The 24,821-nt window shown below is 33.8% G+C and overlaps 1 protein-coding gene across 7 annotated transcripts in view; it reads left to right on the top strand.

Annotated features, from left to right (window-relative positions):
- Positions 1-24,821, top strand: part of SYCP1 (synaptonemal complex protein 1) — a 131,011-nt gene that overhangs the window by 57,756 nt on the left and 48,434 nt on the right. For 6 of the 7 annotated variants that reach the window (XM_057500502.1, XM_057500503.1, XM_057500501.1 and 3 more), the window contains exons 17-22: positions 13,539-13,643; positions 14,460-14,563; positions 19,085-19,166; positions 21,851-21,913; positions 24,486-24,548; positions 24,702-24,764. In XM_057500502.1, the coding sequence (XP_057356485.1) occupies positions 13,539-13,643; positions 14,460-14,563; positions 19,085-19,166; positions 21,851-21,913; positions 24,486-24,548; positions 24,702-24,764 (480 nt within the window). Of the gene's footprint in view, positions 1-13,538; positions 13,644-14,459; positions 14,564-15,908; positions 16,027-16,811; positions 16,883-19,084; positions 19,167-21,850; positions 21,914-24,485; positions 24,549-24,701; positions 24,765-24,821 lie in introns of all 7 variants that reach the window. The other variant, XM_057500504.1, reaches the window with a different exon arrangement.

Genomic DNA, 24,821 nt, shown 5'->3' with positions numbered 1-24,821 from the left:
CTCCCTGCTCCCTGCAGCCCAGGGGTTAGGGTGCCCAGAGATCCCGGATTCCCTACCTCTGGATTAAGTGTCCCGCCCTGCCCCTTTAAGACTTCCAAAAAGCACCCTCCAAAACAAAACAACGCCCACCCAAAAAAAAAGAAAAAAAAATTTTTTTAATTAAAAAAAAAAAAAAAAGGTGGTCATTCGTTTTTCTTTATTCTGCGGTGCCAGCCTCAGGCCTCTGCTCACCGGTCTTTCTGCCCTGTTTCCCTAGTATTGGGGTCCCTATCCCTTTAAGACTTCCAAAAAGCGCTCGCCAAAACAAAACAGCAAAAAAGCAAAAAAAAATGGTCGCGCGCTTTTCTTATGCCCTCTGTCGCCCAGCCTCCAGTGCCTGCTCACTGTTCTTGCTGCCCTGTTTTACTAGTATCGAGCACCCTGCACTCTGGCCCGGATGGCTGGGGCTGGGTGTTCGGCAGTCCTGGGCTCCGTCTCCCTCCTGCTCTGCCTGCTCTTCTCCCTCCGGGAGCTGGGGGGGAGGGGCGCTAGGCTCCCGCGGGGCCGGGGCTTGTATCTTACCCCCTTCGCGAGGCGCTGGGTTCTCTCAGGTGCGGATGTGGTCTGGATATTGTCCTGTGTCCTCTGGTCTTTATTCTAGGAAGGGTTGTCTTTGTTATATTTTCATAGATATATGTTGTTTTGGGAGGAGATTTCCGCTGCTCTACTCACGCCGCCATCTTCTGCCCCTCCCCTGGGTTCTTTTATTTTTAACAACTTTGTAAAAATGTAGAAACCATTCTTACACCAAGGGCCTACAAATGGAGACTATAGGCTCATTCTTAGAGGCTGTAGTTTATCAATACTTACTATAAAAGACAATATTGTTTATGACTATAGATACTTGATTTTGGGTTTAAACTATTACATGTCTATGTGATTTTGCAACTCCTAATTCTTCCATCTCTTGGAAATGTTATTTCCAAATGCTTATCCTTTCTCCACTGAATTGCTTTTTGTACAGATTCTTGTAAATAATAATAATGCTTGTATTGCTTTCAGATTTGATAATGTATACTTATATATCAAGTCTCAGCTTAAATATCAATTCTTTAGGAAATATCTCCTGATATTTTAAGTTAGTTTAGGTCTCTGTATAGCTTGTTCCCAGAGAACCCTGAACTTATCACAAGTGAAATTATTTTTGGTATAATTATTTAAAGCTTTATTCACCCTTTCGACCTCCTTTTACCTAGCACAGTAGATGGCACATAGTAGGTGCTCAATAAATAAATAGTGGAATGAATGTGCACTCCAAAAGGATTAAGAACCTATGTCCTGTAACACCAGTACGTAGCATACTGACTGACACTTTGTAAGCATTTTATAAATATTTCCTGAATGAATGAATACTAAAGCATTATTTTTACTATAAAGATTTACACCTACATGAACAAGGATTGGTTTAGGGTTTTGTTGTATTTGAACAGCAATAGAACATAATTAATATCTTGGTCCTTAGGATCATAATGCTTCAATTGGTATCCAGGTCTTTACTTCTTAGCTGTATGACCTAGAGAAATTTACCTAAACTCCCAAAGCCTCAATTTTTCCATGTGTGAAATGGGGAAAATAAATTATACATATGTCATAGAGTAGTTATAAAGGGATGAAAAAGATAATACATTTGCTCATTTAATAAATATTTGTTGAGTTCCTATTATACTAAACTCTGGGGATACAGTGGGAAGCAAATGGATGCATATCCTTCTTTCATGGAGGTACAGTCATGAAATAATCATACTTAAATACAAGCAGTCAAAGGTAATATTCCAGTGGTGACAAGGGCAATAAAGGATTAGTTCACAGTGCTATGAGGTCTATAATAAAGGGATTTGAACTAGTTAGAGGCAAGGAGAGGTTTTTTTGAAAAAATGAAGATTGAACTGAAATCCAGAGAAGGAAGGGATTTATCTTATCAGGTAGAGGAAATATTTTATGCAAAGGTCTTAAAGGTCTTTTGATGGACAGGAGTATGGTTGAGTACAACATGCAGTGAAGGGAAGAGAGTGGTGCAAAATGAGGCTAGAGAATTAGGTAGTAGGATCCTGGCAATTCATGGCCTTTTAAATGGTATCAAGATAATTTTGTATTTATTTTAAGAGGAATGGAATCTCTAAAGGATTTCAGCAGGAAATGACTTTGCAGATTTGCATTTTGAAAAGCCCACTGGCTTGTAGTATGGAGAACAGTGTATTAAGATAGAACAGTTTAGAGTAAACGGTCAATCACAGTAGCGGAGAAGAAATGAGCATAACTTAGGTTGGGAGGTGGTCGTGGTAGTGAGAAAAGTGGATGATTTTGAGAGATATTTAATATTTAAATACTTTGGATCAATGTAGCATATTACCATTTGTTAAAAAGACTCTCCTTTTTTCCATTAACTTGGTTTTGCACATTTATAAAAAATCAGTTACACGTATTTGTGTGCTTCTATTTCTGGATTATTTCTGTTTCCTTGGTCTGTCTGTCCATTTACCAATATATCGGTGATTACGGTAGCTTTATACTATGTTAGATTTGGGTAGTGTGATTCCTCCAGCTTTATTCTTTTTCAAAATTGTTTTAATTATTTTAATGCCTTTATTTTTCCATATCAATATTAGCATCACTTTTTCTATATCTAAGAAAATCTTATTAGAATTTTAATTAGAATTGTGTGAAATCTATAGATCAAATTGAATTAATATCATTACTGTATGTTGCATCTCCCTGTACATGAACGTGGTATCTCTCTCCATTTATATAGATCTTCCTTTATTCTTTTATTGGCATTTTGTAGTTTTCAGCATATGGGTCCTATACATGTTATGTTATAGCTATACATATACAGGCATACCTTGGAGATATTGCGAGTTTGGTTCTAAACCATTGCAATAAAGTGAATATTGCAATAAAATGACTCAAATGAATTTTTTGGTTTTCCAGTCATATAGAAGTTATATTTACACTATATATAGCCTATTAAGTATGCAGTAGCATTATGTTTAAAACAATTTATATAACTTAATTAAAAGTACTTTATTGCTAAAAATTGTTAACTATCATCTGGGCTTTCAGTGAGTTTTAATCTTTTGTCTTAATGTTGACGGCTGCTGACTTATTAGGGTGGTGATTGCTGAAGGTTTGGGTGGTTGTGGCAATTTCTTAAAATAAGAAACCAGTGAAGTTTGCTGCAGCAGTTGACTCTTCCTTTCATTAATGGTATCTCTGTAGCATGCCAAGCCATTTGATAGCACTTTACCCACAGTAGAACGTCTTTCAAAATTTGAATCAGCCCTCTCAAACTCTGCCATTGCTCTATCAACTAAGGTAACAATATTCTAAATCCCTTGTTAATTTCAGCAGTCTTCACAGTATCTTCACCAGGAGTAGATTCCATCTCCAGACACCACCTTTTTGCTCATCTGTAAGAAGCAACTCCTTATCTGTAAAAACTTTGTCATGAGATTGCAGCAGTTCAGCCAATCTTCAGGCTTCACTTCTAATTCTGACTCTCTTGCTGTTTCCACCACATCTGCAGTTACTTCCTCCACTGAAGTCTTTTTGTTTGTTTAATTTTAAAATATTTTTATGGAAATATAGTTAGCACAATACTATATTAGTTTCAAGTGTGCAACATAGTGATTTAACATTTATATACCTTACAAATGCCAATACAAAATACACAGTAAGTGTAGTTACCATACAGAGTTATTACATATTACCAACTATATTCTCCATGCTGTACACTGTGACTTATTTATTTTATAATTGGAAGTTTGTACCTCTTTATCCCCTTCACGTATTTTGCTCATCACTCCCACTCCAGTTCCCTGTTGCGACTACCATTTTGTTCTCTGTATTTATGAGTCTATTTCTGGGTTTTTGTTTGTTTTTTAAATTCCACATGTAAGGGAAATCATATAGTATTTGTTTTTCTCTTATTCACTTAGCATAGGTCTACCCATGTTGTCACAAATGGCAAGATTTAATCCTTTTTTATGGATGATAGTGCCCCATTATGTATATACCACATCTTTATCCATTCATCTATTGATGGACACTTAGGTTGCTTCCATATCTTGGCTAATGCTTCAGTAAATATAGAGGCATATATATCTTTTTGAGTTAGTGTTTTAGTTTTCCTTGGATAAATATCCAGAAGAGGCATATTTCTAGTTCTGTGAAAAAAATGATTGCTTCCTCTATTGAGGTCTTGAACCCCTCAAAGTAACTGTGAGGGTTGGAATTAACTTCTTCCACATCCTGTTAATGTTGGTATTTTGACCTATTCCCATGAGTCATGAATGTTTCTGAATGGCATCTAGAATGGTAAATCTTTTCCAGAAGGTTTTCAGTTGAATTTTCCTAGTCCATTAGAGGAATCACTGTTAATTAGCATCTATAGCTTTATGAAATGTGTTTGTTAAATCATAAGACTTGAAAGTCTAAATTACTCTTTGATCCATTGGCTGCATAACAGAATGGATGTTGTGTTAGCAGGCATGGAAACAACAAGTATCTCTGTACATCTCCATTGGAGCTCTTGGATTACCTGGTGCATTGTCAATGAGCAGTAATATTTTGAAAGAAATCTTTTTCTCTGAGAAGTAGGTCTCACTGTCGGCTTCAAACATGCAGTAAACTGTGTTGCAAACAGATGTGCTATCATCTAGGCTTTGTTCTATTTATAGAGCACAGAGTAGATTTAACAAAATTCTTAAGGGCCATAGGATTTTCAGAATGGTCAATAAGCCCTGGTTTCACGTTAAAATCACCAGCTGTGTTAGACCCTTTAGCATGAGAGTCAGCCTGTCCTTTGAAGTCAGCATTGACTTTTCCCTAGCTATGAAAGTCCTAGATGGCATCTTCTGATATAAAGCTGTTTTGTCTACATTGCAAATATGTTGTTTAATGTAGCTACCTTCATAAATTATCTTAGCTAGATCTTCTGGATAAGTTGGTACAGCTTTTACATCAGGTCTTCCTACTTCACCTTGCACTTTTATGTTATGGAGACAGCTTCTTTTCTTAAACCTTATGAACCAACCTCTGCTAACTTCAGACTTTTCTTCTGCAGCTTCCTCACCTCTCTCAGCCTTCATAGAATTGAAGAGAGTTAGAGCCTTGCTCTGAACTAGGCTTTGTTGTGGCGGTTTGATTTTCTGTCCAGACCACTGGAACTTTTTCCACATCAGCAATAAGTCTATATCAGTTTGTATCATTTGTGTGTTCACTGGAATACACTTTTAATTTCCTTCAAGAACTTTTCCTTTGCATTCACAATTTGGCTGTTTGTTGCAAGATACCTAGCTTTTGGCCTGTCTCAATTTTTGAGATGTCTTCCTCATTAAGCTTAATCATTTCTAGCTTTGGATTTAACACGAGAGATGTGTAAGTCTTCCTTTCACTTGTCACTAGAGGCTATTGCAAGGTTATTAATTGGCCTAATTTCATTATTATTGTGTCTTAGGGAATACAGACACCAAAGGGGAGGGAGAAAGATGGCTGGTCAGTGGAGTAGTCAGAACACACATTTATTGATTAAGTTTGCTATCTTATATGGGTGCATTTCATGCTTCCCTAAACAATAACAATAGTAATATTAAAGATCACTGTTCACAGAACACCATTACAGATACAATAATAATGAAAGTTTGAAATATTATGAGAATTACCAAAATGTGACACAGGGGCACAAAATAAACACGTTGGAAAAACACTGCTGATAGCCCTGCTTGATGCAGGGTTGTCACAAACCTTGTATTTGTAAGAAATGCAGTATCTGCAAAGTGCAATAAAGTGAAGTGTAATAAAATGAGGTATGCCTATATTTCTTTTCTTTTTTTTTATACTTAGGATAATGTTTTTTTAATTTTTTTATTTTAGTATCATTAATCTACAATTACATGAGGAACATTATGTTTACTAGACTCCACCCATCACCAAGTCCCCCCCACACAAACACCATTATAGTCACTGTCCATCAGCGTAGTAAGATGCTGTAGAATCACTGCTTGTCTTCTCTGTGTTGCACAGCCCTCCCCTTGCACCGCCCCCCACATTATACATGCTAATCATTATGCTCCCTTTCTCTTTCCCCCCAACTTATCCCTCCCTTCTTAGACAACCTCCCCAGTCCCTTTCCCTTTGGTAACTGTTAGTCCATTCTTGGGTTCTGTGATTGTGCTGCTGTTTTGTTGCTTCAGTGTTTTCTTTGTTTTATATTTCACATATGAGTGAAATCATTTGGTACTTGTCTTTCTCCACCTGGCTTATTTCACTGAGCGTAATACCCTCTAGCTCCATCCATGTTGTTGCAAATGGTAGGATTTGTTTTCTTCTTATGGCTGAATAATATTCCATTGTGTATATGTACCACATCTTCTTTATCCATTCATCTACTGATGGACACTTAGGTTGCTTCCATTTCTTGGCTATTGTAAATAGTGCTGCAATAAACATAGGGGTGCATCTGTCTTTTTCAAATGGGGTTGGTGCACTCTTAGGGTAAATTCCTAGAAGTGGAATCCTGGGTCAAATGTTATTTCTATTTTGAGCTTCTTGAGGAACCTCCATACTGCTTTCCACAATGGTTGAACTAATTTACATGCCCACCAGCAGTGTAGGAAGGTTCCACTTTCTCCACAACCTTGCCAACATTTGTTGTTGTTTGTCTTTCGATGGTAGCAATCCTTACTGGTGTGAGGTGATACCTCATTGTGGTTTTAATTTGCATTTCTCTGATGATTAGCAATGTGGAGAATCTTTTCATGTGTCTGTTGGCCATCTGAATTTCTTCTTCAGAGAACTGTCTATTCAGCTCCTCTGCCCATTTTTTAATTGGATTATTTGCTTTTTGTTTGTTGAGGTGCATGAGCTCTTTATAAATTTTGGATGTCAACCCTTTATCGGATCTCTCATTTATGAATATATTCTCCCATACTGTAGGGTACCTTTTTGTTCTGTTGGTGGTGTCCTTTGCTGTACAGAAGCTTTTCAGCTTGATGTAGTCCCACTTGTTCATTTTTGCTTTTGTTTTCCTTGCCCAGGGAGATATGTTCATGAAGAAGTTGCTCATGTTTATGTCTAAGAGATTTTTGCCTATGTTTTTTTCTAAGAGTTTTATGGTTTCATAACTTAGATTCAGGTCTTTGATTCATTTCAAATTTACTTTTGTGTATGGGATTAGACAATGATTCACTTTCATTCTCTTACATGTAGCTGTCCAGTTTTGCCAACACCAGCTGTTGAAAAGGCTGTTATTTCCCCATTGTATGTCCATGGCTCCTTTATCATATATTAATTGACCATATATGTTTGGGTTAATATCTGGACTCTCTATCATGTTCCACTCATCTGTGGCTCTGTTTTGTAGTAGAGCTTGAAGTTGGAAAGCAAGATCCCCCCCTGCTTTATCCTTCCTTCTCAGGATTGCTTTGGCTATTCGGGGTCTTTGGTGTATCCATATGAATTTTAAAACTATTTGTTCCAGTTCGTTATAGAATGCTGTTGGTATTTTGATAGGGATTGCATTGAATCTCTAGATTGCTTTAGGCAGGATGGCCATTTTGACAATATTAATTCTTCCTAGTTAAGAGCATGGGCTGAGTCTCCATTTGTTAGTGTCCTCTTTAATTTCTCTTAAGAACGTCTTGTAGTTTTCAGGGTATAGGTCTTTCACTTCCTTGGTTAGGTTTATTCCTAGGTATTTTATTATTTTTGATGCAATTGTGAATGGAGTTGTTTTCCTGATTTCTCTTTCTCTAGTTCATTGTTAAGTGTATAGGAAAGCAATAGATTTTTGTGTATTAATTTTCTATCCTGCTACTTTGCTGATTCAGATTTCTATTCTAGTAGTTTTGGAGTGGAGTCTTTACAGTTTTTTTATGTACAATATCATGCCATCTGCCTATAGGGACAGTTTGACTTCTTCTTTACCAATCTGGATGCCTTGTATTTCTTTGTTTTGTCTGATTGCTGTGGCTAGGACCTCTAATACTATGTTGAATAACAGTGGGGAGAGTGGGCCTCCCTGTCTTGTTTCTGATCTTAGAGGAAAGGCTTTCAGCTTCTCGCTGTTAAGTATGATGTTGGCTGTGGGTTTGTCATATATGGCCTTTATTATGTTGAAGTACTTGCCCTCTGTACCCATTTTGTTGAGAGTTTTTATCATGAATGAATGTTGAATTTTGTCAAATGGTTTTTCAGCATCTATGGAGATGATCATGTGGTTTTTGTCCTTTTTTAGATGTGGTGGATGATGTTGATGGGTTTTTGAATGTTGTACCATCCTTGTATCCCTGAGATGAATCCCACTTGATCATGGTGTATGATCTTCCTGATGTATTTTTGAATTCAGTTTGCTAATATTTTGTTGAGTATTTTTGCATCTGTGTTCATCAGGTATATTGGTCTGTAATTTTCTTTTTTAGTGGGCTCTTTGCCTCGTTTTGGTACTAGAGTGATGCTGGCTTCATAGAATGAATTTGGAAGTATTCCCTCCTCTTCTATTTATTGGAAAACTTTAAGGAGAATGGGTATTATGTCTTCTCTGTATGTCTGATAAAATTCAGCAGTAAATCCTTCTAGCCTGGGGGTTTTGTTCTTGGGTAGTTTTTTGATTACCCATTCAATTTTGTTGCTGGTAATTGTTCTATTGAGATTTTCTGTTTCTTCCTTGGTCAGTCTTGGAAGGTTGTGTTTTTCTAGGAAGTTGTCCATTTCTTTTAGGTTTTCCAGCTCGTTAGCATATATATTCTCATAGTATTCTCTAATAATTCTTTGTATTTCTGTGGGGTCCGTCGTGATTTTTCCTATCTCATTTCTGATTCTGTTTATGTGTGTAGATTCTTTTTTTCTCTTAATAAGTCTGGCTAGAGGCTTATCTATTTTGTTTATTTTCTCAAAGAACCATCTCTTGGTTTCATTGATTTTTTTCTATCATTTTATTCTTCTTAATTTTATTTCTTCTCTGATTTTTATTATTTCCCTCCTTCTGCTGACTTTGGGCCTCATTTGTTCTTCTTTTTCCAATTTTATTAATTGTGACTTTAGACTATTCATTTGGGTTTGTTCTTCCTTCTATAAATAGGCCTGGATTGCTATATACTTTCCTCTTAGAACTGCCTTTGCTGCATCCCACAGAAGTTGGGGCTTTGTGCTGTTGTTGTCATTTGTCTCCACGTATTGCTTGATCTATATTTTAATTTGATCATTATTGATCCATTGATTATTTAGGAACATGTTGTTAAGCCTCAATGTATTTGTGAGTCTTTTTTTTTTCTTTGTACAATTTATTTCTAGTTTTATACCTTTGTGGTTTGAGAAGTTGGTTGATAGAATTTCAATCTTTTTGAATTTACTGAGGCTCTTTTTGTGGCCTCACTTCCATGTGCACTTGAAAAGAATGTGTATCCTACTGCTTTTGGGTGTAGAGTTCTGTAGATGTCTATTAGGTCCATGTGTTCTAGTGTGTTGTTCAGTGCCTCTGTGTCCTTACTTATTTTCTGCCTCGTTGATCAGTCCTTTGAACTGAGTGGTATGCTGAAGTGTCCTAGAACAAATGCATTGCATTCTGTTTCCTCCTGTAATTCTGTTAGTATTTGTTTCACATATGCTGGTGCTCCTGTTTTGGGTGCATATATATTTATAATGGTTATATCCTCTTGTTGGACTGACCCCTTTATAATTATGGAATGTCCTTCTTTGTCTCTTGTTACTTTCTTTGTTTTGAAGTCTATTTTGTCTCATAGAAGTCCTGGAACACATGCTTTTTTCTCCCTATTTGCATGAAATATCTTTTTCCATCCCTTGACTTTTAGTCTGTGTGTGTCTTTGGGTTTAAGGTGAATCTCTTGTAAGCAGCGTATAGATGGGTCTTGCTTTTTTATCCATTCTGTTACTCTGTGTCTTTTGATTGGTGCATTCAGTCCATTTACATTTAGGGTGATTATTGAAAGATATGTACTTATTGCCATTGCAGGCTTTAGATTCATGGTTACCAAAGTTTCAAGGGTAGCTTCTTTGCTATCTAATCGTCTAACTTAACTCACTTATTGAGCTATTATAAACACAGTCTGATGATTCTTTATTTCTCTCCCTTCTTATTCCTCCTCCTCCATTCTTTATATGTTAGGTGTTTTAATCTGTACTCTTTTGTGTTTCTTTTGACTACTTTTGTGCATTGTTGATTTTATTTTTTGCCCTTAGTTAGTATTTGGTTGGTCTGCTTTCTTTGCTGTGATTTATTTTCTATGTTGACATCTATTTAGCCTTAGGAGTGCTTCCATCTAGAGCAGTCCCTTTAAAGTACCCTGTAGAGGTGGTTTGTGGGAGGCAAATTCTCTCAACTTCTGCTTGTCTGGGAATTGTTTAACCCCTCCTTCATATTTAAGTGATAATCATGCTGGATACAGTATTCTAGGCTCAAGGCCCTTCTGTTTCATCGCATTAAATATATCATGCCATTCTCTTCTGGCCTGTAAGGTTTCTGTTGAGAAGTCTGATGATAGCCTGATGGGTTTTCCTTTGTAGGTGACCTTTTTTCTTTCTCTGGCTGCCTTTAATACTCTGTCCTTCTCTTTGATCTTTGCCATTTTAATTATTATATGTCTTAGTGTTGTCCTCCTTAGGTCCCTTGTTTTGGGAGTTCTCTGGGCTTCCTTGGTCTGAGAGACTATTTCCTCCCCCACTTTATGGAAGTTTTCAGCAATTATTTCTTCACATACACTTTCTATTCCTTTTTCTGTCTGTTTTTCTTTTTGTACCCCTATAATGGGAATATTGTTGCATTTGTATTGGTCACACAGTTCTCTTAATGTTCTTTCATTCCTGGAGATCATTTTATCTCTCTCTGCCTCAGCTTCTCTGTATTCCTGTTCTCTGATTTCTATTCCATTAACGGTCTCTTGCACCTCATTCAGTTTGCTCTTAAGTCCTTGCAGAGATTGTTTTATTTCTGTCTTCTCCCTCCCAATTTGATCCTTTAGCTCTTGCATATTTCTCTGCAGGTCCATCAGAATCATTATGACCTTTATTTTGAATTCTTTTTCAGGAAGATTGGTTAAATCTATCTTCCCCGGTCCTCTCTCAGGGGTTGTCTGAGTGATTCTAAACTGGACCAAATTCTTTTGCCTTTTCATGGTGATGGAGGTAGTTGTAGGCAGGTAGCATGTGTGTTATCTGGGAGAACAAAGTCTGTTCCTGCTTGCTGGTCACCTTGCCTGTCTCTTCTGCCTGTGCCGGTTACCCACGCACACTGGGAGCAGGCTCCAGATTAATTTCCTGAGCTGCGTCAAGGGTGGCAGTCCAGAGCCCTGTGGGGAGAGGCAGGTGTGCCCAATGTGCTCACCTGCGAGAACGGCACCCCTTCATGCCTCTGCCTGTGCCGGGCAGCTGCACACTGGTGGCGACCCATGGTATTGGCCTAGGTGGCTGCGCGTGGGCTGCCCAGGAAAGGGAATGAACGGCAGGGTGTTTATCGCCGTGAGGGGCTTCAGGGCTGCGTTGCCTCCCAGGGGGTTAGGGTGCCTGAATTTACCCGGGTTTCCCAGCCTGCTGGGTTGAGTCTACCGGGACGGTTCTGTCCAGCTATGAAGCCCCTGTCCCTTTAAGACTTTGAAAAAGCATTCGATTTTCTTTTGTCCCAGGAGAGCTGGCTGCAGGGACCTGCTCGCACATTTTACTTTTCTGTTTCCCTAATATCCAGCACACCATGCAATGTGTGTCAGTGCTCCCAGTGTGGATTACTAGGGCTGATTATTTAGAAGTCCTACACTTCCACTCCCTCCCCGCTCTGACTCCTTTCCTCCCGCTGGTGTGCTGGGGTGGGGGAAGTGCTTGGGTCCTGCTGGGCCGGAGCTTGTATCTTATCCCTTTCGTGAGGTGCTGAGTTCTCACAGGTGTAGATGTAGCCTGGCTGCTGTACTGCATCCTCTGGTTTCTCTGTTAGGCGTATTTTTATTTGTTATATTTTAAAATACATATACGATTTTGGGAGGAGATTTCCGCTGCCCCACTAATGTCGCCATCTTCCCCTCTCCCCCCTGTACATATCTTTTTATGTAGCCTGTATTTTAATTGGGTCTTCCTACACATTATTGCCAGAGTTAGCTTTTATAAAAGTATTTAATTTTTTTAGCAGGTGACATTTATTTATTTTTTACTGATGTTTGGTTGTTATACAATATTGCTTTCAAGGGTTAGTGTTTTAAATTCCAAATATAATCATGTTATATTGCTGTATCAAAACTTTAAATAGCTCTACATTGCCTGTAGATAAAATTCAAACTCTATAGCTATAATTAGTTTTTATCATTATTAGTATAGGACCTTTTGTTGACAAGCCTTTAATAAAATTGTTGTGATCTCATGTTTCAGTAAACAGAAGAAACATTGAGTTCATAAACATATACTCTGTTGAAATATAGGAGAAATTAATAGAAATTAAGCACCCAAAACTAAAGAATAATGATTGCATTCTACTTGGTCTTGCTCAGTTTTTAGAACTATGCTGTCCAGTATGGTAAGCCACTAATGAAATGTGGCATTACAATTTAAATTAAGTAAAATAAATCAAAATTAAAGTCAGTTCCTCAGCTCTAATAGCCAGCCACATTTGAAGTGCTCAATAGCTCCCATATTGAACAGTGTGGAAAATATTCCTGCTATTGCAGAAAATTGTATTGTACAGGACTCTTTTAGAGCAGAGGTTGAAAAAACTTTCGTGTAAAGGGCCAATAGTAAATTTTTGGTCTTTGTGACCCATATGGTCTCTTTTGTAGCTATTTAACCTTGCTGTTACAGGGTAGAACAGGCATAGATAATGCATAAACAAATAGATCAGCTATATTATAATAATGCTTTATGTAAAAGAGGCAGCTGCTGGATTTGACCTGTTGGCTGTAGTTTGCTGACCCTTGGTTGTCTAGAACATTAATTTCAATTCTTGATGTCTTATTTAAAATAATATACTAAAAAGGTAAGCCCATCCTGAGGGAATGAAGTAATTTAGGAAGAATGATAATGAGAATTAGAGATTTTAGAACAGTTGAAAGAAATGTTAGAGAATGATGATTAATCGCTCCAAATATTTGTCAGGTATCATGTGAAAGGGTGTTAGACTTCTATGTGATTAAGAAAGGAAAAACAATGAACACTGCATGAAAGTTACAGGGAAGCATATATTAGTGTTATATAAGGACAAACAGGATGGACAGAACAGTGAGTGACTAATAAATGCTACTCAATTGGAGTGATTTATGCATAATGAAGGTTTGAATTCAATGATCTTGTGTGATTTTTTAAAATAAAAATATACCATGGCTTTGTCTATTAAATCCTTTGTCGTCATATTAAGTTCTAAAATTTACCTAATAAGGACTTGTTTTTTCTTTCTAAAAAATTTTAGCCAAAGACAAACTTGTAATTCCATCAGTCTGTTTAAGCAGTTTGGTTACTTTTGCATATGTGTATGTATGCTTTGGCTGTCATGATTTGTTAATGTTCTTAAATAGGCAGAAAACCAAAAGCTTTTAGATGAAAAGAAGCATTTTGAGAAGATTGCTGAAGAATTAAAAGGAACAGAACAAGAACTAACTGGTCTTCTCCAAACTAGAGAGGTTTGTTTAAAAATTATACATTTTTCTTTTCAAACATTTTGTTAGAGTACAGATTTACAGAATAGATTATGGTGTAGCTATTAGCTTTGTGAAAGACTTCTTCACAAAATTCCTTTTAAAAAAAAAGTATGTGTTCTTACTACAGTTAATATGCTGATGATTGATTTAAAATATGTCTCTGTAGAACACCTCCATATTATTATGTGAGAGAAAAAGGTTGATATTTAAGATATCAATGGTATGTGTAATACTATGGTTTATAACTATTACATTTCTTGATATCTTGAGTATTTCTTAATTTATACATTTAAAGTTTAGCCTTTATTAAGTTCTTAGTGTACAATAGTTTTTATAGTGCTCATGTTATAATTTTAGAATATGTCTCTTATTTTTTAGAAGTATGTTTTCAGTCCATAATGATATTTCTTTGTAACTATCTTTTTGTACTAGTAAAAACAGCTTAGGTTTTAAGATACTACCTTATTTCATTTATTAATGTGTTTCTCCTTAATAATATAATCTTTTAATTGAAATTATTTACTTTGTTGAGTAAAATTGATAAAAATATTTTATAAATATAAATAAAATTTTATTGGTTGAGCTTAAGAATATCAATTTGGAATTTCTGTTGTATTTGTCATTGCTCACTGTTTAAAAATTACAATGGTTATGACATTAAGTCTTTAATTAAAAAAATTTGATATACTTTTAGCAAATACTTGGCAAATATATGACTTGATTCCATAGAGTGATTATGCTTTTTGAATGAGAAAATTGTAAAAACATTTGCTATGATTATACATGTTTATTTTCCAGAAAAAAGTACATGATTTAGAAATACAATTAACTGCCGTTGGGACAAGTGAGCAACATTATTCAAAACAGGTTAAAGAGCTGAAAACTGAGCTTGAAAATGAGAAGTATGTTTTCTGTCTATAAATAGATTATATATTCAGTTCCTAAGCTTTGTGGTAGTTAATAATAAAGTAGTAAATCATATTCAGCATTTATTTGAATGGTTTTAAAGTGTTTTATTACTATTTGAAGATGAAAATAATTTATCAGTTTCATTGCTAAGGAAAGTTTATATCATTGATGTAGAAAGAGTACATCACAAAGTTGAGATCTGCATTAGAAGATCAACATAATACTTTTCTTACAGATATTTAGTTGTTTATAAAAATAGTCATTTGCAGTTTTAACCATGTATTTTTGTTATTTTGCTAAACTATTTCATAGATTTGTATTGATGAAATGACAGAATACAAATTAATTTCTTATATTGCCCAAATAAAATATTTAATTGAATGATTAAGTTTAATGTTAAGAGGAAGTGGGAGGAAATAATTATTGTATGATTACTCAGAAGTAAATAGTGAATCTACATCAGCATTATTTTTCCTTTTTTGTTACTTTTCAACTCTAGATAAACAGTGAGAAATAAGCTATTTACTCAGCATGTTTTCTCTTCCTTTTCAGCTTCCATGCCCTGTTTCTGATACCTTTTCAGCAGTACTTTTTAGGGGTTCTGGGTAAAATCATCTATTAACCAAAATCCCTTTTAATGTATAGATTGATTAATTATGTATATTTTAGTGTAAGTTTATTACCCTTAGTATATTTGCTTTTTCAACTTTTCGTTTTTTAATGAAAACTTTTATCTGCTCTTTGATAAATCTCTACTACCAGTAAGTTGGAGGATATAATAGGTGCTCCTGAAGTCATTCCATACAGCCACACGCTCCCCTTCCTTCATTTAAAATTGATCCTGGCTGCAACCAGTAACAGCAGTAATCTCGCAGTGCGGAGCAGTTTAAGTGTTGTGCACAAAGGTTAAATCTAGTCTATTAATTTTAATGAAAATATTTTAATTAAAAATAGTTCATCCTCATGTACTACTTTAATCAAATCGTAAGTTTCAAAACAGGTTCTGAGAAACAGTGTACTAGGAAGAGAAAATTACATGAAGAAAATAATATACTCTTTAAAATTTGTGGAAAAGTATGGGTGGATATGGTGGGGAGATTTGAACCACAATATATAACTTCTTGAAAAACTTATTATAGAAAAATTTCAAACATATACAAAGTAGAATTAATATAAAGAAACAAGATGTACTTCATCAGCTTTAGAAATTAATTGCCAATCTTAATCATTTATATCCTCAGCCCTTCCTCCCTTTCTCCTAAGATTATTTTGAATTTTATTGTGCATCATATAACTTCATGTGTAAATAGTTTGGTATGACATGTTTTTAAAACATAGGCTTAAAAATACTGAACTAACTGCCAGCTGCAACAGGCTTTCACTGGAAAAGAAACAATTGAAACAAGAAACAAGTGATAGGGTCCTAGAACTCAAGAAACAGCAAGAAGATATTAATGTGAGTTGAAATCGAAAGTTATCAGTGACTTAGTTTTTTTACCTGTAAAATTAGGGGGTTAGAATAGATGACTTAATGATTCTTTCAGCCTTAAAATTCTGATTATCATAGAGCTGATACTTTGTTTGAGATGAAAAATATGCATATTGACCTTAGATGGTAATAATAGCAACAAAATATAGAGGCTACCCATTGATAAAGTTAATGTAATTTCAAGCATCATGGTTTTTATGAGGTATTAATTCAATGTATTTATTAAGTAAATTATAGACTCTAGAGGATACAGTTATGAATAAAATATGCTTCCTCTTTAGGAGCTTATGACTCAGTAGAAAAATAATGAATGATCAAATAATTTAAACAAACTAGTATGTCTTTTGTGTTGTTTTTGGGATAAAGTGTTATCAGAGTTCACAGGATCACTTCTGCCTTGGTGGAAGAGAAGGTTTCAGAGAACATAGCATTGATTTTGGTCTTAAAAGATGGATAATTATGAGTTCAGTAGGTAACAATGAGTAGAATAGTGTTCCCTGATGTTACAGCAGTATGAACAAAAGATACAAAGCTCAGAGTGTCACTGGGAAATAGCAAGTAAGACTTGTTTTCTTATCCACTGTATAGAGATTTATGTAAGGCTGGAAAAGTACTGTGAATCTATCCAAGTTTAATAGCTCATTCTTTTGTTTTATATATAACTAAATGAATTTTATGATGACAGAGGTTTTAATATTTCAATTTTATTTTTGTTGAAACAATAATATAAACAACATCAATTATATCTTTAGAATAGCAAAAAGCAAGAAGAAAGGATGTTGGAACAAATAGAAAATCTGAAAGAAACAGAAACACAATTAAGGCAAGACTAATGAGTTGGTCTTTTTTTTTCTGGCAAAAGATTTTACTATTTCTATTAACTTGTTACAGTTAATTTAGATGAAACATGCTGAAAATATAAAGTGAATATTAGTGTTGAAATAATGAAATAAGGTAAATAAATTAATTTTAGAGCATCCTAACTTCTAATATTATAATTAAGAAAGTATGCTAATCATGAGAAAAATTAGAAGAGAAATAAATTTAATATTATTTTAAGCATTACCCATGTTTCTAGTGTTTTCACTATCTGTTTTAATGCCTGTATACTTTTCAATCAAGTGGGTATAACATTATTTTAAACTTTTTTATTTTTGGTTACTTGTGTTTTCTAGTTTTTTACTATCATAAATAATGCTTTAGTAAACAAACACCTTGGCACTTTACTATCATAAATATTGCTTTAGTAAACAAATACCTTGGCATATACAGGTTTTTTCCTTATTTTGAATTTGAAAAGATATATTTCAAGCAGTAGAATTTATTGAATCACAGGAGCAATTATTTCAATAACTTGACAGTCAAATGGTTGCTAATAGGTTATATCAGCTGTAAATCATGGAATGCAATCAATATTGTATGAAAATGCTAAATCCAAAATGTTTTAATTGGTTTGGGGTATTTTCATTAATTGTTCTTATATTTGTAATTTTCATTTTGGGGGTAAGGTTTGGAATTTTTCTGTTTGCTTGCTAGAATTTCTTTCTAAAATTGCTTATACCTGTTGTCCATGAATGAAATGAGGTCTTGTTTTCTTACTGATTTATTTAAGCTTTAAAAAATATATTAATATTTTATCTTGTTTTTGTATTTTAAGTTTCTTTTAATCCATTAATAAGTAATTTAAACAACTTGTAAATATTTTGGGGCTCTTGTTTGTACTATAGTCTTAAGTATTAAGTTTTTATTTCTTATGTTTGACTAGAGAATATGGTTACTAAAACTTACTGCTGTTTTAAATTATTTGAGATGTCCTTTAGATCTAACTAATATACCCTCCCTCATAGAATTACTTGAAGACTATGTGAGGCAAGGTGAATGAAGTGCTGAGCACAGTGCCTGGCACATAAATGTTACTATTTTCTAGATTTGGAAAGTCATCTTTTATTATACTTCTAATAATTGTTTTTGTCCTTTTTCCTCAATTTTTTTCTTCAGAAGTAGCTGTTATTTGTAGATTGAATTTCTGTGATTAAACCACTGTACATTTTGGGGATTAAAAGTAAAGATGGTTTTTAGGGAAAGCTGCTTTTTATTTAAGGGAATTAGTTAATAATAAATATTTGTTATTTATATAATTAATAATTAAATTATTTAGATAATATCTTTTTGTATATCTACCTACTCTTACAGAATATAGTGCTACTTATAGAACTCTAAATGTAAATATTTTTAGGAAAAGTAAGAATATATCAATTAAAAATTTAATATTCAGTTAAAGAGTAAATATAATGGGCTAGTTATTTCACACAACTGAATAGTATTCCATACATACAGGTTAGACCTAGCAACATATTAAATGAGAGACTACAATGAAAATAGCTTCAGATATCCACCTGAGAGAAAGCATCATTGCTTTCATGTGCAACAGACATATTTTGAATTTAAAAAAATTTGAAAGGATAATACATACATATGGTACAAAATTCAAAGGGACAAAAGAGCACATAGGGAAAGAAAACTATCTTTCTTACCCTTTGCCTTCTGCTATGCAGTTTCCCCTCCCATGAGGTATCACCGTTTTTTTGTGTATGTTTCTAGGGTTATTCTATACATATATAAGTATATATACATAGGCAAATATCTTAGTCATATATTTCTTCATTAAAATAATTTATATTTATGTCCCTAATTTATTTGTATGAAATTATATGTCTTAGAATGATGACTAATTTATCACAAGAAAATAGCAAAGTGAAATCTTGACTTAAATAATAAATGTTTCTTCTAGGAGTTTTTTTTCATGGAAAAATAACAAGTATCCAGTTAATTTCAAAATAAATGTATAGACTAATTTAAATGCAGTAGTGGAAGTGTGCCTATTGGTATTAATGCATGAAAAATGACCAAACAAAATGAAAATACAAACCACCAAAAAAGTAGTCTACCATCTTAGAAATTCCAGAAAAGGAATAAAATGAAAATAGAAACTTTATTAAAATGTCACTCTTCTATTTCTTTTAAGGAATGAACTGGAATCTGTAAGAGAAGAACTAAAACAGACAGGAGATGAAGTTAAATATAAATTGCACGAGAGTGAAGAAAATGTATGTTATATTTGATTGTATCACAAAATTTCAAATCATAAAAGCAACACCACATGTCTAAAAAAAATAAAGTGAAGTATACTATTGTATAAGTAACTAATGATCCAGGGACTGTAGTAAGCCATTGACCTAAGATTATAGGCAAAGTTGGATTATTTTGCTTGTAATATGCTTTATATATAGAAGAAAATAGTGGCATAATTTTAAATTTCTTTCATAAATGCTCAATATTTAATGTTGATTTACATTTTTAGGCTAAATAAAAGGCTCATGCTTTAGTAATATGAAATATACTGGTAAAAAGTTTGTGTTGCACTTTGGTGGATATGATTTCAACAAGTTGAGATAGGAGGTAGGTTTTTAGGGGAGAATGTCACAAAAGAGGAATAGTATAATGTATGTGACATGTTCATAGTATATAATATGTATAACTGGGAGAAAATTGTGCCAAATTGGAAAGATCAGGCTAGATTGTGAAGGCCTTCACTCTTTTTTTTTTTTTTTTTTCATTCACTCAGTAGCTATTATTGACTACTTACTATGCACTAGGCACTGTTCTGGGTGCTGAGTTTGGATTTCATTTGTTTTGGTGGGCATTGGTGATCCAAAAGTTTTTATTAGGAAAGTGGTATCTTTAAGTGGAATGGGGAGAGGAGAAAGGCACTGGAATAATTGGAAGGCTATAAAGATGGTCTTGAAAGCTCTGAAAATAATCTTAGAGAACTCTGGCCTTGATTAGAGTTCACTTATCCTAACTCAGTCATTATGCTTAGGGGATAGAGCATGTCTGGCCAAGCCTGAGCTGCATGCCCTTTCGTGGAGGCAGATCAGATCCATCAAACTATGTGGACTGAGCAGGATTACTGTGGAATTTACACTAAAGGAATCTGGCAGGAAAGGATAGTGGCCAGACCAAAACACATATAAATGCTTTTGGAGTCCAAAGAAGGGGCATGTAATCCAAACTTGCATCTGGACAAGCTTTCTGGAAAAAAGCAGCATTCATCTTGAAACCTTAGATTAATTGAAATTAGTGGAAGGCAGTGGGGTAGACACAAGTTTATCAGGGAAAAGAAGACTATTCCAAGTCATAAACACACACAAACATACACATGCACATATATTATCTACAAAGTATGAGAGAGCCTGTAAGTATGAGAGGTGCTGACAAGTTTAAATAAACATCTATGAAAAGTTAATCTTTGCTGAAGTGTGGAGTTTAAGATAGTGGGATTAGTGAAGAGTGTAGGGAAAGTTGAGAGTGGGGAGAGACTGGAGTGGAGAGATGAGGATGGGGTGGTAGGAAATGAAGGTAAGGTGAGATGAGCATAGACCATTTAAGGCCTCATAAACTATATTTAGGAGTTTGAGGTGATTGAAGACTTTTGACCTGAGGAATGTCATACTTATATTTACACTTAAGAAAGCTATAAGACTATTGGAATAGTCCAAGGATGAAACGAGCTAATATTTTTAAAGGTTTACAGTGGACCAGGAACATTCTAAATTGTTTATATGTTATCTTATTTAACTGGAAGTCATTTTGCCCTCATTTTATGAATTAGGAAATAGGGCCTCCAAAGAGTAAAAATCTTTGAAAAGGCTACATGACTAAGTAGTAGTAGAGATGGTAGTATGGCATGGAGAATATAGCCAATGATTCTGTAATGTCTTCCTAGGTTGAGAGATAGTAACAGCATTAATTGGGCTAAGGATGTGGGGAACTGTTGAACCGCTGTGTTGTACACTTGAAACCATTATAAGATTGTATACTTGAATTTTTAAAAAAAGTAAATAGCTGGCCTCCTAACGTTCTTTAAGACTTTACCACAGTTTTTTCCTCTCGAAGAGCTAGTTTTTTCTTTTTGTTTCATATTTACTAGTGAAATTCAACCAGAAAAACATGAATTTATTCTCCTAAAGACTTGATATATATTTCACTACTTTGAAATTTATATTAGAGGCTGCTTTAAACATTAATCTTATTTGTGATGGGGAAAACATGAATTTGATACTTAATGTAAAGTAGAAATCCTTTGCTAACAATTTAAATTAATTTTATCAGTGTATAAAATAATAGTGATGAGTTAAGGGAAAAAAATGGAAGACTAGACAAGTTGTTAGTATTTTAAGTTTTCCATGGTTGGATTTCAATTTACGTATTGGAACAGTTTCCCCCAAAGAATCCAAGTTGCAAATATTTCTCAGGTATTTTGCCTACAATGGAAATTAATTACACTTTTTTTTCCTATCTACTACCTTAGTTTAGACATTCATTAATCTATTTTCGCCTGTTTTTTCATCTCTAAAATGGAGATAATACCAATCCTTTCTCTATCATTGAGTTGTCATAATGTTCAGATTAACAAATGGTTGTGAAAGATATACTAAAGATATTATTAATGTTTATATGCAAAACAATTTAAAAAATTCAAGATAAACTGGGAAAGTTGATAGAATACTGCAAAGTGATAGTGGGCTAAGATAAGAATGATGAACTTAACAAATACGTATTAACACAAAGACAATTTCTATTTTTAAAAGGGATACTGAAATAAACTGGGAGAACCAAAACTTATTGTAGAAATAAGACTAACCTTTATAATTCCATTTCTAAAAGATACTCATAGATGAAAATAGAAATTGTTAACATTTTTAATCTGATGTCAAGTAATATTTTTTAGGCTCGAAGCATTGAATGTGAAGTTTTAAAAAAAGATAAACAAATGAAGGTACTAGAAAACAAGGTATGAAATTGCAAAAAATATTTGAGAATATAGACTTTATAACAATATATATATGACTAGATTCTTTAGGGCCAGCCTTTACACTGTCTTGTACAAAGAATTCTCAATTCTCCTTTAAAGGTTTTGATAAATTTAAGTAGGTTTTTTACTGCAGGTTTCTTTGAAGAGCCTCTGGGTTCAGGAGTTTTGCACAGTGTTTCAAAGAGCAAAGTTTCATTAAACTCTGTAGCTATCTCCTCTCTTTACCCAAATTTCATACTCAGCTGCACTTGTAAGTACCTTTAGAGTGGCAAGATGATTTAAAAAATCATCCTTAGGCATCTTTCCCATTCTTATAATCAAGGGAGCTGCAGAAAAATTTCTGCTCTTTATGTGAAGCATTTTTTATTGCCTGTCTCTGCATCTCAATTCACTTCTCCCTTCTCTGCACCTCACCACACACTTGTCCTAAACTTAACTTTCTAAATAGTGAGTAGTCTTCTTTAAAGCATAGTACACTTTCTTAAGTTCTGACCTCTAATACTCAGCATTTTCTTTTACCTAGAATTCTAGTGAATAAAATTCTTCATTTCAATGCACATGTATTATTTCACTTATAAATGAACTGTGATGCATATTTGAAACCAATATAATGTCTATCAACTATATTTCAATAAAAGAAAAAAATGAACTCTGTTTAAAACCTTTTTAAGAATTTCTGGGAATTCTATCAGGTATATTTAATTATCCTAAAGTTTGGAGATTTTTTAAATTTAAGGAGTGAAAAATTAAGTTACTTTAATTTTCACTAGCTTATTCAGAAAGAAGGGAGAGTGAGATGGGGCAGTCAAAAGTGACATTCAGAATTGGTAGTTCTGATGCCATTATTATTTACATGTTTTTGGATTGTGTAGTAATGCCAGTTATAAAGATGCTTTTAAGGAAAAGCCGAGTAGGAGAAAAGTATGGTCATCAACATTAACTCTCAAAAGAGTAAGTTTTGATGGTCTGAAGAATGGAAAAATACATGAAACATGTTCTGTTGGGCAAAGTTATAATTTGGTGATACTTCAAACTGCTGTTCTTTAAATTTGTGTAGCATTCATTTGGTAAGGCCAAGAATTAACCAGTTTTCTTGGCTTTGTTGAGTTTGAAACTTCACTTAATGTATTCAGAGTTTTCATTACCACAAGTTTTAATGAGTTCTTTTAAAAATCTGCTCAACTGCCTTTTATGGTCTCTTGTTTCTTGTTCAGTTTTAAGTCTTTAATTTAAAAAATATTTTAAATATTTTTATTTGATCTTCTGTGTCTGATAACTCCAAATTCTGAAATCTTTTCAGGTCTGATTTTATTCTTTTTTCTTTCTGTTGACCTTTACTCATTGGCCCTTATTTCTTTGTGTTTTTTATGATTCCTTGGGATTTTATCTGTGGGAATTCTTTGAGGCTTGTGTTGAAGTTGATATCCCCCCAAAAAGATTTTCTTGGAGCACTAAGCAGAACTATTTTAAATTAAATTCTTCATTTACGTTTTTTTCTAGATCATAGAGATAACATGAATTCAGCCTATAAATCCATATAAGGCCATCTCATGGCTACAAATTTTCAGGGATTTTTATAGCTTTCACTCAGTGCTAGGTTCCAGACAAATTTCCTTACTGTATTCTTCAGATTTATTTCTTCTTTATGCTTTCCCTGAGTTAGGTAGTTCTTTGAGTTTGTGGTTTTATACATGGTTATCGTATTGGATTCCTTATAGCCCTATTCTCTTCCTTATAGGAGCTCTAAGTTTTAGCTCCTATTTCCCTTATCCTGAGTAAGTTCAGAGAGATCCTTAGGCCAAATGCTCATTTTGGTGCTAGCTCCAAACCTACTATTATCACTTGAAAGTCATAATTTCAAGTAAACAGATTCCTTACTTTCTAACCACTTACTTTTTAAATTATTTTTATCAGGAAGGTTGTTCAGAGTGACTAGGTAGCTTTTCTGTAAAAAAATGGATATCCTTGATTTTTTAAATAAATAGAATTCACAAATACTTTCATCGGTGAATGTGTTTATGCTAGTTAAGTTGGTGTCTAAATCAGTAAAATGTTTCTCTTCTAAATCAGTAAAATGTTTCTTTTTTCTCTGGCTTTTCTTCCTGGTTTTCTGAGGTAGACTGTGGGAATGGAGCACATTAAAATTTAGATTAAATAAGTCATCTGTAAGTAGCATTACCATGTATTACTCAGTTTCAGAATAATAGCTCACTATGGCTGCACATGAGTATTGCAAGAAAAATGTTTAACAGAGTATTCTTTTCAAAGTCCAATTAACAGTATAATTCAGCCTTCTGTATAGGACTGAGCAAGAGGCACATTTTCCTTAAGTGGTTGAATTTATGTATTCTTTGAGTAATTAAGAAGTAAAGAATTTCAAATTTGTATTGAGATAATCTTTATACTTGTACATAAAATTTTGACATTAATGGAAATATTTAACATGACTTTTGAAGTGACCTGTTACTTTATGCAGTATTTTTGTTCAAAATTATTTATTTTGAGTAGAATATTGAAAGAAAATAACTATCATTTCTCATATAATTTTTAGTGTAACAATTTAAAGAAACAAATTGAAAATAAAAGCAAGTGTATAGAAGAACTCCAGCAGGAGGTATGTACAGATTCTCAAAATCAAACCTTAAAAAAAAACTATTTTTTCAGTACAATTTTAGAGAAAAATTTCCTTTTGTAATTTCAGCTTAGACTAGTAGTACAAGTCTGAATTACTTTGGTACTAAATGTAATTATTTTTAACTTTTAACAGAATAAGGCCTTAAAAAAGAAGGGTACAGCAGAAAGCAAGCAACTGAATCTTTATGAGATAAAGGTAACTGGAATCTTTATTTTTGTTGTTAAAATACTAGTAAATAGACGAGAATTTAGG

Source organism: Manis pentadactyla, chromosome 4 (genome assembly GCF_030020395.1).
Source record: "Manis pentadactyla isolate mManPen7 chromosome 4, mManPen7.hap1, whole genome shotgun sequence".
NCBI lineage: Eukaryota > Metazoa > Chordata > Mammalia > Pholidota > Manidae > Manis > Manis pentadactyla.
Note: the sequence above shows the minus strand (reverse complement) of the source record. Positions and strands in the feature narration are given on the sequence as shown.